General features: G+C 38.8%; 2 protein-coding genes across 5 annotated transcripts; both read right to left on the bottom strand.

Annotated features, from left to right (window-relative positions):
- Positions 1–1,249: 1,249 nt before the first annotated feature.
- On the bottom strand, positions 1,250–2,530 carry LOC130172339 (uncharacterized). The gene is made up of 2 exons (XM_056380992.1): positions 2,389–2,530; positions 1,250–2,144 (listed from the first exon to the last, which is right to left on the bottom strand). The coding sequence occupies exon 2, from the start codon at positions 2,131–2,133 to the stop codon at positions 1,552–1,554; it is 582 nt and encodes a 193-aa protein (XP_056236967.1). The 5' UTR covers positions 2,134–2,144; positions 2,389–2,530; the 3' UTR covers positions 1,250–1,551.
- Positions 2,531–4,676: 2,146 nt separating this feature from the next.
- On the bottom strand, positions 4,677–17,338 carry ca14 (carbonic anhydrase XIV). Of its 4 annotated transcripts, none has more exons than XM_056381859.1 (13): positions 16,775–17,338; positions 16,329–16,352; positions 13,260–13,439; positions 12,866–13,011; positions 11,719–11,814; positions 11,550–11,616; positions 10,940–11,097; positions 9,951–10,077; positions 8,933–8,956; positions 8,674–8,758; positions 8,446–8,479; positions 6,827–6,880; positions 4,677–5,589 (listed from the first exon to the last, which is right to left on the bottom strand). In XM_056381859.1, exons 1-12 carry the CDS (start codon positions 17,040–17,042, stop codon positions 6,869–6,871), a joined length of 1,221 nt encoding a protein of 406 aa, XP_056237834.1. In that variant the 5' UTR covers positions 17,043–17,338; the 3' UTR covers positions 4,677–5,589; positions 6,827–6,868. The 4 variants fall into 4 exon arrangements, with proteins under 4 accessions (XP_056237834.1, XP_056237831.1, XP_056237832.1 ...); XM_056381856.1 differs by having other exon boundaries at positions 8,438–8,479; positions 16,775–17,331; XM_056381857.1 differs by lacking the exon at positions 8,446–8,479 and having other exon boundaries at positions 16,775–17,328.
- Positions 17,339–17,798: the final 460 nt, after the last annotated feature.

Here is a 17,798-nt window from a genome sequence, read left to right as displayed (position 1 = left end):
TCCACATAGGCCTCCAGGCGCTCCAGGGCTTTTTAGGAGTTCAGGACTTAGTTTTAGAAATGAAGTTAGGTCAAGGTTCCTGCAAAGTTTCTACGATGAAGAAGGTTAAAGATCAAGGTCGGATTAGAAACCAATGAAAATGTGTTTGTTAGTACTACACACATCATTTAAGGACATTATTAACTGAATTGATAAAAGCCTTAAAGCATTACCTGAAATTTGACCTAATCTTGAGGCTGTAAGAAGTTTTAAGGCTTATATTATTTCAGTACATACTGTGCTTACATGGTGCATCTTACTAAATAAATATGTTTAATCATCTTACCACAACCTAACTAGCAACTTTCTAACCTGGGGCCACCTAGTGGTTACATACAGCACTGTAAGAGGTTAAATGTTAAAGAATTGAACCACTGATTTTTACACATCGGGGGAGTACCACCAAGTATAATTAGTCTCAAGTGATGTCACTTGAAAAAAGGCGTCATATCTGGTTCTCCTGTGTCGATTTTAAAAGTTTTTTTAATTTTTTTATTTTAAGTGTCCATTGGTTGTTGGACAGTATTATAAGGGTGAATGCAGTAGAGTACTGGAGGCCAGATTTAAGGAATGAAGAATTAGTCAATGGATGCCTATAATGTGGAAAGACACACGGTACAGGAATCTGTGGTGGATGCACAGCTGATACATATATTAAAAAAACAGAGTTTCAAAACAAACCTACATGACCAAACTTAGCCTACATCCACAATCTAAAAACATGGTTTACATGCAGAGAATCTCAAATAATAGAAAATTGCAGAACTGGTTGCTGTCTTTGAAAAACACTGAGTGTTCTAGATATGGATCTAAGCAAATACTTTTTTGGTGATATTGGTTTTGGTTTGGAGCCAGAAAATCTTTTCAGAGCAGCTTGTATAGTACAGTTGGGTCTTGTATCTCTTTTCTGCAGCTTTTATGGTTTCTGTAACATAATGTTACAGTGTTATGTTACATGTGTTGAAATAAGATAAAGCGTTTCAAGGTGTTCCTCTGTTTGGATGAATGACTCACTGTTTGTTTATGTGACTCAGTCCCTCATGACACTATTTATGATTTTATTGTGGTGAATAAAGAAGTGGTTTAGGTTTTGTATTTGAACATCCCATTCACATGACTTTCAGCGTCATGGAAACCACTTATTTAGTCTTACATTGATTATAGTTGGAAGATTGAGACTTTTGTCCTGATGTCCTCATAGAGTCGCACCTTGTTTTTCTGTTATGTATTTTATTTTATTATTTAGCACAATGATTAAAAGCAAACTTACAGATACATAGGCACAAGCATATAATAGTGATTATAAAAATGAATTCACTCTAAAAAATGTGGTTCATATAGTGGTGATGTGATTGTGATTTAATACCATTTTATATTTTATAAAATTTTAAAAAACACTGTAAATTCAATTTCAGAACTTTAAAAGGTTTTGCTCAAATGTGTTCGGGAGAAGATTCTAATGAACAAAAAGTCCCCTGATAAAAACTTAATTGTCATATCTAGTTCCTCATATTAAAAAAAGTTAATAGCCGTAAATAAAACAAACAACATCTGGAGCCACGTCATTTTAAAGCTGGTAGCATGGTCTTTAGTGTGTGGGTCCTGGCAGCCTTTGGCGTTGTTGTTAGGTGTTACATTGTCAGGGTTTCCCTCGAAATGGATAGGCAGGCACTGATTTTCCAGCACTTCACAGGCCAGGATCAGATGTTTAGTTTCCTCTCGAACGCTCTTGATTCCACAGGTTCCCAGTACACTCCTCACTGTGACAAACTTGAAAGGCTGATCGCTGATGCACAGGTTCTCCTTGTACCTCTTTCCCCCTGAGTTCGTGCACACAGCCTTCACCCTCTCCAGGTCTTTTGGCTGAAGAAAAGACTGTGTGGGTCTCTCGCAACCCCCGTTTTTCTTGATGTAATCTTCCCATTGGTTCTGGTCGAGAGAAGTAGGAGTTCCAGAGCGAATGTGGCGTTTCACAAATGTGTTGTAGCCGTTGTTCCATGTGCCGCGCTGGCAGGGAGCGTCGTTTCTAGCAAACGTCTGATGCCCCATCTGGAGACAGATGGCAAGAGTGAGGAAAACCCTGAGAGCAGCCATTACCCAAGGATCTAGAGTGGAACAAAAACTACATTTAATACAGCCTTTTACTTCAATCATGGCAAAGAACTTAGTTACGTCTTATTGTTTCTGTTTCCATGTTTTGCCAAACTGAGTTACATGATGTAATAAAGTCAACAGTGTGTGTACAAGAGCCAAGTTTGACAAAGCCACAGCTGTTTGTCTTTGCAGGTTTGTTAAACATGAAGGCAGGAGATGATGTAGAACAGCTGTTTGAGGAGAAAACTTCCCTACCTTATTTAGACTTCTGTGAACTCCAAGTGATCTAAAAACTCCAGTTGTAAGATCTTTCTTCTGTCCTTCAGTAGTGGTTCCGCATTTCACTTCCTTTCAGAAGTGTGTGGGCGTGGACTAATCTTCATGTGCACACCAGCATTACATAACTCTGTCCACATGGCTGTGCTTTAGAGCAGCAGTCATGGAGAGAGGTGATCCAGTTACTGCTATAAATACATATTAAAGATCCAGTCAGCTATGTTTAGAAGCTAGCTAGTCTGTGTGCTACCTTATGCAAAGCAGTTTGTATGTGTTTCTCAAATGACATCTTATATATTTAATATAGCTTTTAGTATACGTTTGACTGTGTGTGGATCATCAGGGCTTGGAAAATTACTTTTTACTAATCTGTACTATCACAACCACATTTATTGGAAGACTACTTCAAGGTTTCATGTTCATGTGGGTATTAATGAACAGAAATATGTGAAAACCTAGATGTGAATGAAAAAGACTTCTAGTAGATTCTGACTAAATGAAGTACCAGTAGTATATTTGTCTTTTAATTTGATGCTGTCACTGTCTATGTATTATTATATCCACAGGCTGGACCCCCCCCCCCCCCCCCCCCCAGTGCACCTACTTAATGTAGGCTACAATAATTATTAGTTCTATGGTGTCATTAATACAAATACAATCTTGTTTGGTTAGAGAAGGGGGCCTAATTAGAGTGATGAAGATTTAGAGAATTTCACATTAGTTCTACAGTCATTCCTCTACATATTCCTATTTGTATATATTGATTTAATAAACTGAACTGCTTCACATCTAATGTAAGTGTTAAAATGTGTAACTCTCAGTTTAACATGCACACACTCTTCATGTGTAAAAACATATAGAATATTGGTATGATCATTTTATTCAGTTTAATCTCACTGAAAATAGGAAAACATTTCTTCCATTCCCAGTGTATTCTACTAAAGTGATGGTCTACTGAAACTTTAAGAAAGTCTTGGTTTGAATGATATTTACAAGCAATGATACATATTTCAGAATACAGATGTTTAGGTGGCGATGAATATTTCAGAACCAGGAAAAATAAAACCAAACTAACTGCATCGCAAGACACTGAAAGAGGCAGGAAAGGTAATATTCTGTATTTGGTTAATTTGGACAGAACAACCCTTTAACCAGAAAACTAAGTTGATATAAAATAACGGAAAATGTAAAATTAGTTTAATGTCAGATTAAATCACAATAAAATCATCACTTTAAGCAGACAAAGGTAATGAGTATAGGCTTCTGTGTAAAAATAAACCTGCTTTCAGAAGTAAAATATAACTACAACTTCCTCATTGTCTTGTTTCAGACCTCTGTGTTTGGCTCACTTCTCTGTACAGATATGTTACTCACCAGATGGTACAGGTGTGCTGACCGCCTGAACTCTCATATTAATCACGATTCAAGAGTTTTCCACATTAGCTCAGCAGGTAGCAGAGAGCAAACCACAGCGCAGTGATGAGCAGCTCTCATTACGAAACCACACCTTCCGATCACACGATCACAAATACATATGCAGAACGAGATTAAATAGTCAAATTCTGACCAAAGCATTCATAGTGAGAGTCTAGAAAAGTAACCCTAAAATTTTGCACATTCCCGGACGTGAATACATAGAATGTATGATAAATAAATAAATCTGGGAAATAGATGTATAAATGTGTAATCAGATAAACCTACAGGTGCTTGGCCTACTTTTGTTTTCCTTCAACATTCAATAATGACATGGCCTAATTTAGTATTTGTCAAACCCTAAATGAAATTGTGATGTAATTCAGACTTTATTTATCTCAAGAAGGGCAATTCCTTTGCAGCTTACCCAGGTGATGTAATGGCTTTATTCACAACAGTTTCAATTGTGAAATAAGTTAGATAGATAAAATAAAGTGTGATTAATACACTACACATACACTCTTAGCTCACATTTCTCTTCTCTTTGTGCTTCCCATTTCTTTCCCTCAGTCATTCAGTCTTTTCTTCTACTGGTCAGGATTTCACACAAAACAGTTATGGAGTGTTTTTTTTTTTTTTACCCTTCAGTTTTCCCCTGCAACCTGCAAAGATCCGAACTCACAATTTTCTTCAACAGGAGCTACGTCTGAGTCACTGCTCCTTGTATGTGCTGCAGTACAACTACTACAAACACACAGAGTTGTAAAATTCAGGCTACTTTGTATCTTAATGAAAAAAAAGCTGTAATCTGATCCAGATAATGTTAGTCACAGACAATGAAAAAAACAGCTGAGTTGGACATTCAGGTGTTTTAATGTGGTGCCCATACTGACAATTTATATACAGCAAAAACATCATTCAGACAATGATATGGCACCGAAAATCATTCTTCCAAGAGAATGAACACATGTAGATAAATATAACTCATCCATTTACAACATAATCTGCTGATTTAAATTCAGAGCCAATATGTTCGGACAGCATCACTATATACAAATCAAACGTGCTTCAAATCACTTTAGACTTTAATCATACAATTTTAGTTTACTCTGCTTTAACTCTTGTGTGTTTTAATGTCAACATTATATTGATTATTACTTAAACAATAAACGAGTCTATAACATTTCATACAGTACAGTGTGTTTGTGTTTCAAGGCAGGATGAACAAGATGAAATAACAGCCAAATGTGAAAAAAACAACAAAATATATATTTTACAAAGTATTTACATGAACCAATCATGCAACCCAGGCATTGCAAGAGCAAACATACAACTCGGAGCCAGCAAACTGACATATTTACACCATGTGCTTCAAGTGCAAACTGAAGAAATGTCTGATACCAAGACTGCCAACTTTTCTGAATTTGGGTGGAAAAATCAGATCAGGGCAGCAGGTGATTTGTCCTGTGTCCAGTTTACATCCTTCCCTCACTGTTTATAAAATGGTTTTTCCTGCTGCTTTTTATGACATGTTGTGAGAACATGTTTGCTAACTGTCCCCTGAGGAGACATGGATCATTGATAACATCATGACTGGAGGGAAGAAGAGAGCGTTTGAGTGTCTGAACAAGGCCTGAAGTGGTCCATGCTGTCAGCTAGGGCTCGGTCTGAAGAGGCGATGAGGGCTCTTCTTTCTTTTCTGCTTCAGAGGTCGAGTTCAGAGCCATGTCTTGTTTTTTCTCCTTTGCTTTCTCTGGCTCCTTCATCCTGAAACACCAAATAGAAGAGTCATTCCTACTGAGTCAACCCATATGCTGCAAAACTGGCTGAACAATAGATTTCTTAGTGGTTGGTGTAGTTTGTTATATTGTCCAGCAGAGGTCCCTCTTTGTCAAGAACATAGTTCTGAGTTTAAGGTTCCAGTTCACTATAAAATGACATGGTCTGCAATAAGACAAATTAAAAAAAAGTGTTTTAGAACACTGAGAATAAGATATGCATGTTTAATAGAGAAGTAACACATGATGACATTGTAAATTAATTAGTGGTGATATGGCATTAAGTGGATAAATTAGTACAATGTGTCACATTAGAATAAATTAGGAGAGGGACACATGTTAACCAGGATGCCCACTGGATTGCCACATCTCCATTGCAGAGCGACTTTTCAAAACTATAGTGTCTTTTCTTCAGCAGCCACATTTCCAATACGGTTTTGAGTTGTTTTGTCTGTGTTTTTATGTTCTACAAGCATAAGGATATGTTTGCAGCTAGTTTAGATGTAGTAACTGATATGTTATATCTGCATGTGCTTTGCGTAGTTTAATAACTGTACCATCCCATGCCATCTGGTATCAGTACTTCCTGAATAGTGTATATTAGAAGCCCTTAAAATATCTCTGTCTTTTTGTGCTGTCTGTGTCACTCATCACAAGTAAAATTTCTGGCTTTAGAGAAGCAGCTGATCTGACAAGAAACAGACCCAGCAAATAAAGACAGTGGTGGGATGGGGAACAGGGCAACAGGCGAGACTCTCTGATCTCGCCAGACCATCGCGGCAGCTACTATGATGATAAAACACATCACATTCACATCCAGTGGACAGTGGGGGTTATACTGTGGATGCACGGCGGCAATGGACTACTGACAAAACTCCTAAAGCATCAGCCTTAAAAACTGAGGACAAAAGGACAGTATGTCGGATGGATGGATGGATGGATAGATAGATAGATAGACAGATAGATAGATAGATAGATAGATAGATAGATAGATAGATAGATAGATAGATAGATGCAACACTGTAAGTCTCTAATGTAAAAGCAGGTTTCCTCACAGTCCGGAATTTCTTTAGACACTAATACTCTAACAGAGGTGTTAGGATCTAACCTAATATTATAAGACACTGTAAATGAGTGGTTAAAACAAAGACATATGTTCAGGAATCTAACTCTGAGAAGTCGAAGTTAATATTTTGAGGTCAAAGGTCATAATTTTGAACGGTGACCTTGGCATGGGAGCAGGCCGGTTACTGGGCAGGACGTCCCAGCTAGAGGTAGAGCTGTCACAAGATCAAAAGACAGAATCACATGACCAGAAACAGAGAGAAGATCTTAAATTTAACATTTCAATGTGATGGTGTGCAAATATTTCAAAATCTCATTTTCTCTCCCTCCTCCGCTCTCATTAGATAGAAGGATCAGAGTTGACATTTCAAAATAATTGCACATGATTGATTTACAATATGAAAGCCAGAGGTTCCCAAAGTGAGGTAAAGGGGGGCCCCTGAAGGCTCCTTGACAAGGTGTCCGGGGGACACCAGGAAAAACAAAGGAGGTCATAATTTCACTGTAATCACATGAAGATTGAACAGTGTGAGAAGATTACAGAAAGGTTGTGATGAGAGGTTTCATTCCACCCATCATATTCTATACAACAATAAAGCCAATAATGAAAATCATATTTTTGAGTCAAGATTCATAACGTGAATTGATATAAATACATATATGGGAACTTTGGGAACCCTTGATCAAAACAGTTGAAAGGTTAAATCACTTACTGGTCAGACACAGGGGAAACCCACCACATACTTTCATTAATCAGTGGTAATTATGGGAGAAAGTAATAAGAGAGAATTGGGAAACAGCCATGTTATTGCAGCAGAGGTCAGAAGATCAGATTATCCTTAGCGCTGATCCTAGGGCTGCTTTAAACTTTTATGTTGAAACCTTACATGAGGATTATGCTTTTACATTTCCATGAGAGACCAACAAACACTGTTTCAAGGCCCACACCAATAATGTCATTTTGGCAATTTTTTGTAAAAAGCTCCTGGCATTTAGCATCATTATTCATCAAGTTATTATATATACTGTTGTGAATAGGTGTTTCTTGTCGATGCCTGAAGAAGTTCCCTGATCGAACACGTTCCTTATTGAATTAATAAAGCACTGATCAAAGTGTATGGAACAAAGTGAGGTTGTATTGCCTTGCAGTACCTACCTATCTTCATAAGGTCATAATGCTAACTAATGTAAAATAATAAATGGTTTATAAGAAACTGTCATGCGGTTGAAAGCTGATGTAAGTACATTTTAAGTGTTTATTACTGTAAAAAATGATTGTAACTTGTCCTATGTGTATATTTTCATTCATTATCAGTTTATACAGCAGCCTCCACTTGTGGATGACCACAGGAAGAAATTTAGTTGTTGATAAAACAAATATGATGAAACTGTTTATAAATTACATAAAAAAAATAATATCAGTATATGCTGCAATTTCTCATTACTTATTAGCTGATATATGCACCAATACCAGCTATACAATATATCAGTTTGTATCAGCCCTGCAGAGCTACACAGATGACTGCAGACATTCAGGCTTCTTGGTATAATTCATTGTAAGATACAACAGTATTTCATCATGGATTAAAAAATGCCCATAAGCTATGTAAATATCACAGTTTTCCCAGTTTGCCTCTAAACAATATTTGTTTATCACAGCTTTGATCCAGGATCTGCGCTTAAGGATATCTGATAAGCACAAAAAGAAGTCACAAACAGCACAGTTAGTGCTAGTTGAGCATCTTTGTCAGTACTGAGCTCAAGTATGCCACCTGTTTACCACGACTGTTTCACGGTGGAGGAGTCTAAAAAATCTGCCAGGAGATAGGAGATAGAGGATGAGAAGAGACTGGATTTTTCCACAGTGACGTCTCCCATAGTGTCAGCACATTGCCCAGTTAAACCAGAACAACAGCAGACTGGTGGCCAGTGTCTGCTGCAGCCACGGGTAGAGTAGAAACAGAATAGCAAACAGATCACAACCGCGCAATGCCTCCGAATTTCTTACCGTATTGTCTTCACGATGAAGCGAATAATTACTGCCAGACCTACACAGCCACACATCACTCCTATCACTATGGCTGTGACTTCACCTGCAGAAGAAAACACAAAGAAGCATGAGGGATGAAAAAAACTCCTCAAAACATGACAATAAAGAAGAATAGGTAAATAAATGTAAAGACGTGACACGATTATCACTGACATAAGTCAAATAATTACTTCGATTTTTAGCAAAAAACATGAAGGAAAATCCTGTGTGGTCTTACCAGAAGATAGCTCCTTCCATGCTTCTACAACATATAAAAGAATAAATCATTAGAAAATCACAGTAGTTTGTTTTTTTCTGTCACACAGTTCATAACACAATGATTTGTGGGTTTATCTCAACAGAATTTGCTGTTCAGCTGTTTGGAAATGTTGTGTCTAGTCAGTCTTGCTGCCTTTGACAGCAGTGCTGATATCACAGGCCTTCCAGTTCAGTCACTCACTACAATGAGCACTTTACACAAATTCTTTCTCCTTTGTCTTTGTCCAACACTCTGTCTCCCCCGTTCACTTCTCTGTCTCTTTTTCCTCTCCCCTTTTCTCAGTTAGACTTACGAGATAACAATGGAGTCAGTGTTTAGTTTTCGAAAATCCTTTTCTCTAATCAGCTCGCAAACAAACACTGCCCTGCCACCCTCTCTCTCTCTCTCTCTCCTTCTCTCTCTCTCTCTCTCTCTCTCTCTCTCTCTCTCTCTCTCTTTCTTTCTTTCTCTGTCAGTCTCTCTACTCCTGCCTTCCTAAGGCTCTCTCAGACAAAGTCACCGGTAATCCTTAATATTCCCACATTTTTCGCCACATTCCACTTTCCACTCTGTGCGTGGATTGTGCTAATTGCTAGCTTTGGTCTACATGGCCACCCTCTGTCTTGTTATTGTGGTTTGCATTATGAGCAGCAGGCTGGCACCACAATCCACCAATGTAAGAGTGTTGTTGGGGCAAAACACTGGAGCTCAAAGCAGATTGGCTGTGACCTTTTAAACCTCTACATTTGCACAATCTGAAAGGAAAAACTCTAAGAATATACTAATTATTAATTAAACTAATAGGGTAATATTATAATAATAAAGAAGTATGAAATAAGTAATAAAATAACCAAAGAAAAGATTCTAAGTATGTAATTTATAAGTAACATGATTCCTAACACAGAAAGTGCATATCTTTAGTGTCAGCTGTCAACATGGACGAGTGGGTGTCATTTTTTCACATCATGAATTTCTCCTCATGTACGCTCTGTCTGACCTGCAGAGAAGGAAGCAAAGACGACCCTGTGGTTGAGCGGCTGTGTTGCACGGTAGTTGTCCTGCAGCAGCATCCTGTCGGGATTATCAGCTTTACTGGAGTAAAGTATTGTTTCCATTTTCAGCAGCTTGAGTGGAGACGTGAAGAGGAGCGAGATGGTGAGAACAGCTGCAATCCTGAGGCAGTCGACTTAAAACAGGAAGTAAATTCATCGACTGACGTAGCAGCGAAAACTCAAGTAACGGACTGACCTGAAACTGAATAGTCCAGTCAACATTTATCAGTATATAGATAAAGTGAAATTGAGTACGTTGATTCAATGAGCAAACATCAACTATATGTTCAGTAAATTTACTAATGAATAATCTGCATCCAGTTTTATTTTTCAGGCACAAATAAGGAGCAAGAGGTGGATACTTACCTTAATCCTGTAAATTTATCCTGTTTCTGAAGTGATAACCAAATGCACAGTGTTTTATACTCTAATATAACTTATACTTATTTTATGCAATCCTAAATAAATGTAGTTTTGCAAAATGAAATCTACCATTTGGAGACAAAAATTACATCAACAGCAAACACTGCAGCAAATCCAGTGCAAGGGAATGAAGAACAACATTTTTAGTTTACAGTAATTCACATAATAGACTTTAATGTACTATTTGATGGTTCGCTTCTTATAACAGTATAGGATTATTCAGTTTAGGATTTGCTTGGGAAATGATTTGCTGTTTTGTGATTTGATGATGAGAATATAATTTCTGAGGCCAATAAGTAACAACTGTAGGTTGAAATAGACAAATAATACTAAACCTTTAGGTGAGTTTTAGTCCGTCATCAGTCTGTGATAATAAAACATATCTATGCTTAAAAAAAAAAACAGATCCACCGTGAATGAAAATATTATCAGTGCCTAAATGGAAGGTGATCGTTGAGTTGGATCTACTTCTGTACGCTTCAGGTGCGCTGCGTCTGTGTCCCAGACTCACCTGTGCCTTTGAGATCTGAACCCTCTCATGGAACACCGTCCAGATCACACTCTGATAGCAGGGCGGCGTCGTTAGGGAGCCATTGTAGCGATAGTAGCGTCCCAGGTCCTTAGGGAGCAGGGATTGGACGTCAAAGGCTGGGATGGGCACTTTCTGGTCTGACAGTGGATGAAAGGAGGAGAAAGGACAACATGTGAGGGCTTATATTCAGGAGCCACATGTCATCAAAACATAACAAAGAATTGGTTTTAGCAGTTTTTATCTCCATCATTGTTTCATCAATATCTTTAAATACCTGAATCAACATGTTTCTTCCTATGCTTTGCTTTGGAACAAAACAGTTTTACAGTCACATAGTTCTCTTCTTTTTCTGACGCAGTCGTCATCATATCTTTTCAATATACTGTGACTGTGAATTCAATCAACCCACAAATGGAAATGTAAACTGCAAATTACAAAGTAGTGAGAGAAAACTATCCATGCCACTGACTAATCTTGTAGAACGAGTAGAAGAAAACAAACTTATAAATCACTTGATCATTAATGAACAGTAAAGACACTGTAAGCCAAACAAAAAGATGTAGTTTTATATTTTTTTTCCTGGTGTTACCTGCATGTCTGATGCGGCTCAGGTAGTTGAGGATGCTGTTAAATGCCAGGTTCGTCTCCTCACCTGTCTAGAAAACCAAATCTCAGCCTTGGATGTTTATTACATTTCTCAAAATACTAAATTGTAAAATAATTACTCTTCTTATTCTTTTATAATTTTTTTTTATTACCACGATGAGAATTCCTAAAACAGCTAGGCCGTCCTTCTGTGTCATTGCTGCAGACATGTTGGGGTAGAGTTCAGAGTTGTAGTGAACCACGTGAAGCTGGAGAGAGGAAGAGCACAGCTAGTTTAGTCACTCTGATGAGAAGGAGACAAACAAAGGAAAGAGAGACTCATCCTGGGTTGTCTTCCTGACGGATGAGTGTTAAAAATAAGCAAAAGAGAGGGAAAGACTGAGAGAGGATAGGCTGCGAGAGAATGACCGCAGAAAAATAAAGAGGGATTAGGAAAGACTGATGAAGACTCTTTCTCCATCTTGTCCCATTCCTAAAAAGGTTAATCACATGCTTTTACAATTTATTTATTCCTCTCTTTGGGTTTTTTTTTTTTTTCAACTCATCATGGGTCTGTGCCAAAATGTTCTTGAGTGTTGCTCCTCTGTCTCTGCACCACTCTCTAAGCTGGCTCTAAAGGCCATCCTTTATCCCACAGTAAACCAGAACAGGGATCCAAGCTGACTCAACTGTAACAGGAAAGAGATAAAGAAAGTATGAGGTGTAAAGAGGGTAACAGTGACAGAAGAGAACAGAGAAAAAAGAAAGAAAGAAATAGAGCCCGACCTATTTTCAATATTTCAAATTGGCCTATCACTGCCCATATATCACAGATATATGGGCAGTGTGTTTAGTGTGCAAGTGTTTATATATATACATGGGTCGATATATCGATATCGGAATTTTTTTACTCCCTAATATCGGCATCGACATCAGCCCCAAATCTCCAATATTGGTCGACTCTAGAAAGAAAATCTTAGACCAAAGCCAAATATGTGTTACTTCATCTCTCAATCCTTTAACTATAACCAGCTATCCTGTCTGTGGAGTGCCCGTTCTTCTTGACTGATTCAAACGGGGGTCATTGGAGCTTTATCTGACTAAGCATCTGAGTCATTTAAAAAAAACAATTCCCTTAAGCAGCTGGGGACTTCAGTTCATTCTTTTGTATAAAATCTTGACGTTTTCAGACAACCACTGTTATCACACCATGTGACCGCGGCTGCCATTTACTCCTGGCTGTGACTCAGATTGGCTGTGACTCCTCTTGTAGTTTGTCTGTGGATTTTACTGTTTACATTTGGCTGTGTTTAAGGGTACCTCTGCATCTGCACTCAGTCCGTTGATGGTGTGTTCACTGCCCCCATGGCTCGGGCCGCCGCTGCCCCAGTGAAGATGCATTTGTACAGCTGTAAAGAGCCAGGGCAGCCCCCCCAGTCCCATCCACTCTGGCAGCTCAATCACAGCTGATGGAGAGACAGATGAAACAAAACAGTTGACTTCTTCCTTCTAACTGGCTTCTCTGATGAGAAACTTCTTAAAAGTGATTATATATATTTTTTTATTTTAACTGATCTCTCTATCCATGGGCAGTAAAAAGTTTACTGCTAGGATATGTTTGAAGATGGTGCAGTATAAATAGATCAACCGTAAAGCTGCTGGGATACCTGGGAGAGGGTTATGTTAGGAGCTGGAAATCTGCTGCTATAGTTACCTGTGTGTCCATTATTGTACAGAGTGAAGGGCTTGTTGCCATGCTGACTGTAGCCCAGCGGGGTCAGAGGGATCAAACTGGGGTCATATTTCGTCAGGGTGGTTACCACGTCAATTGGGGACTGAGATGTACCACGGCAGTCAGGGAAATACGCGGACCACTCAGACTGACCCACCAAGCCTTTGACAGGAGAAGGGACAGGAGAAAAATGATGTCACCCAATCACACAGTCCACTGACTCCGAGTCATCTGGTGAAAAGCCTCCATTGATCAGTCTTTAATTATGCAGGACAATTATTCCTTGATGTTCTCTGGTGGTGATTTTTACCAACATAAAAAATTAGAACAAAAAAAGCAAAAACAAACCAAACACACTGAGCCACTCACATCTACCATAACATTGGTAGATTTTTCACTAAATAGCCTGACATTCAGATGAGATAATAAAAATGTTTTCTATATGAATAAACTCGTTCCATGATCATTGTTGAATCAAATGTCCAAATCAAATGATTTGCTTCTTTAACATATTTATTTGTCTTGTTAAGAGCTACATTGCAAACAGATGGAATTACTGTTCCCTAGATGTTAAGGTTTATGACTGAATATTGATGTGTAAAAATTGATGCGTTTTTCATGGCAGGAAAAAACAAAAAAAATTAAATATGTTTTTGTGGTCATAACACTGAGGATTAATTACCAATTTCTTTATATATAGTTCTCCAATATCTAAAAACTCAGCAGGAAAATTAAAATGGCAACTCTGATTCCTGATGAGAAATTCAGAAATTAAAAATGTAATAGTACTTTTAAAAAGCAGCACGTGAGCTTATATCTGACAACATATTTTCACATTAATTAGCAGACCTTTCATCCTCATACAACAACTGAAACACTGAAAATTAAGAATTTAATTAACAGTTGGACAGAGGAATATTAAGAAGTCATGTGGGAGGGGATAAAGTGATTTAGGCCTCGGTACACAGAGGGAAAAAAAGAGACTGGTCTCCTGAATTGCATGATAAAAGAAAGTTAGAAAAAAGGAGTCTGAATGAAAAAGAGAGTGACATGTGAGTCAAAGAATCTGAATTTCAATTGCAAAGAGAAGAATGCTTTAGAAAACCAGCACACCACTGACACATTTTACCCAGAAAAAAATGTGTCAGTAGTGTGCAAAAACAAGTATCCAATGTTAATGACAAGCATGTTTTATGTAAAAAAAAAAAAAGTTGAAGAAAAAGGTAAGACAGAATGTATCCCAAGTACTGTACCACGTTTGTAAGCCATGGATCATGGTTTGGTTGTAACTCAGTCGTCAACAACTTCATCTATACATAGAGTAATTATGAGTAATTATGGTAGGCCCAGTCCTTCCCCTCATCCCCTCTCCCTTTCACACACACATACAATGTGAGGAGGGGACTCTACATCAGTGATGTAAACACATACCACATCTCCCAGTGCCTGCAACCCCCAGCTCACACTTCTAATCTGTTCCCTGCCCTCCCACCCCCCACCCCTCACTGCCCTCCACAGCAAAGCCCCACACCAGGACTCAACTTCAAAAGTGAGTCCCACAGCCCTGCTATTGGTCGTCATGGAGGTCTCCATGGTAACCGGAGGCCGAAAATTCTGACCCGGTGCGCCTGCTCTACCTCTCCTAGCATGCTACCGCTGTCCTGAATACAGCTAGGAACAAAGACACACACACACATATGCAGATTCCCTCACTCGCTCAGAGCATGATGAGGACAATGATGGAACGTGAGACTGACTTTCCCTCGATTACTTTACACAACTCTCCATCTCTCGTGGAAAGAAGTATCTCTGAAATCGTGTAATTCTGCTCTTCCGTGTGACAAAATGCGTGCATAACAAAAATGCATAACAAAACTGACTTTCCGCTCCAGCTAGCAGCTCAGTAACAGCCACATCATGCAACGCTGTGTCACACAACATGCCTCACACACGCCCTCACTCATTCTAGCGCTGTATGGACCGAAGGTGAATCACTTTTACTTTGGAAACTTCTCGACAAATGAATAACAAATGAAATGCATCTAAATTCAGGAAACAATCACTCAACATACAAGCTACTACTCTGAGATTACATGATGTGTTCTGTACAGTACACTTGCCTCTGGATCTATTATAATAATGCCTAAACACACAATGTATAGATACCAGTTTGCTCCAGGCACAGCCTCTACAGTTTTCTGTGCATTCTGTATGTACTGTACATTGGTGTTGGTCTCCTGAATGCACACAGAGAGTGGTAGTCTGTGTGCCCCATTCATTCCCACAATGTCATTGTCCACGGCAAAGGCAGCCAGTGTGCATCCACAGAACAATAAACACATAGGTTTTTGTGCGCTGCAACAATACAGGGCATGATTTGGTATGCTTTTGCTTCATCCCGTCCCATCTCCCTCTCTCTGTCCACCACCCTCTCCCCACTCTCGCCTGCTTCATCCCTGTGCACCTGCCTCCCTCCTCCAGCCTCTCTCTAAGCCTTTTTCTTGCTTTCTTCCTCTCTGTCTCCCTCCACCCCTTCATCATCTCTGTGTGACTGCTGTGCTCATGCCAGCTTGTTGAACTGTAACTAATACAGACAGAGGGGGAAGGAGAGGAAAACAGAGGGACAAGGGGTGGAAGATATGAGGGGAAAAGGCACAAATCCTACCCAAGTTACACAAGCTTTTATGATAGTTATAATGTTTTAGCGACACAGCTTTCAATGACGTGCAGTGAAGTCAGAGTGAAAAGTATGAGTAGTTTCATTCAGTCAGATAGTTGCAGTTATTTTTCAGGAAAACTTGTCGACTTCTCGATGTAAATCATCCTGCGTTAGACAATCATATCACTCCACTTCTCAAATATCTCTACTTGTTACCTCTTTATCACAGAACTCAATCAGAATATACATAATATCTGACATACATACAACATATATAGACTATCTTATGTCTTATTTTCTACTTACTTTCTACAAAAAAAAACACTTTACAACACTTTATGTTGCTTTTACATGGGGGTTTGCTCTACAAATAAACTTGAACTTGAACTCACCAGTGTAAGTCCAGGTGATTTCATCTGAAAAAGAATAAGAGAGAAAAACTCTCAAAACTCCACTTTTAGCCAGTTTTCATTCTTCCAGTTCACAATGGTTCTAAATGTCTCAAATATAACATTAAATAAACATTGACCATTTTAAAAGCATCAGATTAAACATTTTCTATTTCATTTAACCCTGTAATATATTTTCATCGCTTCTAATCTACAGCCACTTCTGCTTTTAATACCAATCCAGTACAATTCTAAACAACAAGTCGTTAATTCTTAACTACAGCACTACTGTAGTCCTCAAATACTGCTCAAATCCGATTGTTATTTCTGGATTTTACTACTGCTCCACTACTACAGCTCACACTGAAACACCCAAACAAGCTAACACACGAATACCAAAGCAAGAGAGAAATCTTGCATGATGCCGATTATGTTAATGAAGAGCTTACCAGCAGCAGGGGCAGCTGTCCACTGGAAACACAGAAGCATTAGAAGTATAAAAAGACCCATATTAGCCCTACTTGTCCATACACAGAAATGAATAAAAGTGGACAGAGAAATGAGGAGCAAGTGAGAGAGGGAGAGAGAGAGAGAGGGAGAGGGAGAGAGAGAGAGAGAGAGAAGGAGGGGAGACTGACTGGGTCCAGCGATCCCACCTGCCACAGCTCTGTTTAACAGCCAGACTGTGGATGTTACATGCTGAATCCACTCTGGCATACAGGGCACCAGAGCAAGAGACAGATGGAGAGAAAGAAGGTATGAAAAGAGAAGAGAGAGAAGAAATCAGGGAGAGACGAGACTCCAAACAGACCAGCGAGTGAGAATGAATTCAGTGTTAGTTACTGAAAGGAGGGTGAGAGGGAGAGAGTGCAGGGCTGAGAGGAGAAGGTTACTGCATGGGAACAACAGAGTGTAAAAATAGGGAGAAAGACAGAAAGGTGCCATATGATGCAAAAACGCACAGATCACGACAGAGGAGACAAGGAAATGTGTGAATCTGAGAAGAGGAGACTTACTCTCCAAACTTTCTGAAAGGGACAAAGTGTTGCAGAAATCCTGCTGGGTGAGAGGAGGCTGCTTCAGTTTGACAGTAAACTTCACCTGAACTTATTTATCCTCATTTAAAATAGAATGAGAAGAAGCGAAGAGGACGAGGATGTATCACACTGGCTGGTACAGTATTTATTACTAAATACAAGGCAATAATTCCTTTGGACTCCTTGCTGCATGTTGCTCATGTCTGATGATTTTCATTTGACAGATTGTTTGATTTGCTGTTCATACTGTATACTGAAATAATGTTGTACTGTTGCACTGTACTGTTGCAAATGTGTATTGTATATGATCTACAGTATACGTGAGGGACACCATTTATTTACTGTACATCTTCATTTTTTTCAATATAACATATTTCATATTTTAATTTAGAATTTTTTGTTTTTAATTGCCTTCTAAAAGTCCCGGCAAATTAGT

The sequence above is a fragment of the Seriola aureovittata genome, chromosome 7 (assembly GCF_021018895.1).
Source record: "Seriola aureovittata isolate HTS-2021-v1 ecotype China chromosome 7, ASM2101889v1, whole genome shotgun sequence".
Lineage (NCBI taxonomy): Eukaryota > Metazoa > Chordata > Actinopteri > Carangiformes > Carangidae > Seriola > Seriola aureovittata.
The sequence above is the reverse complement of the archived record's forward strand: the minus strand, read 5'-3'. Positions and strand labels throughout refer to the sequence as shown.

What these genes read in the sequence shown, in the direction of transcription:
- LOC130172339 (XM_056380992.1), bottom strand. Translation starts at nt 2,133, where the DNA reads ATGGCTGCTCTCAGGGTTTTCCTCACTCTTGCCATCTGTCTCCAGATG.
- ca14 (XM_056381856.1), bottom strand. Translation starts at nt 17,042, where the DNA reads ATGCCAGAGTGGATTCAGCATGTAACATCCACAGTCTGGCTGTTAAAC. An exon ending in AATCACCTGGACTTACACTG is followed by an intron (nt 13,440 to 16,328) that starts GTGAGTTCAAGT and finishes CTCCTGTCAAAG; the next exon opens with GCTTGGTGGGTCAGTCTGAG. An exon ending in GAGCCGCATCAGACATGCAG is followed by an intron (nt 11,098 to 11,549) that starts GTAACACCAGGA and finishes ATCCACTGTCAG; the next exon opens with ACCAGAAAGTGCCCATCCCA.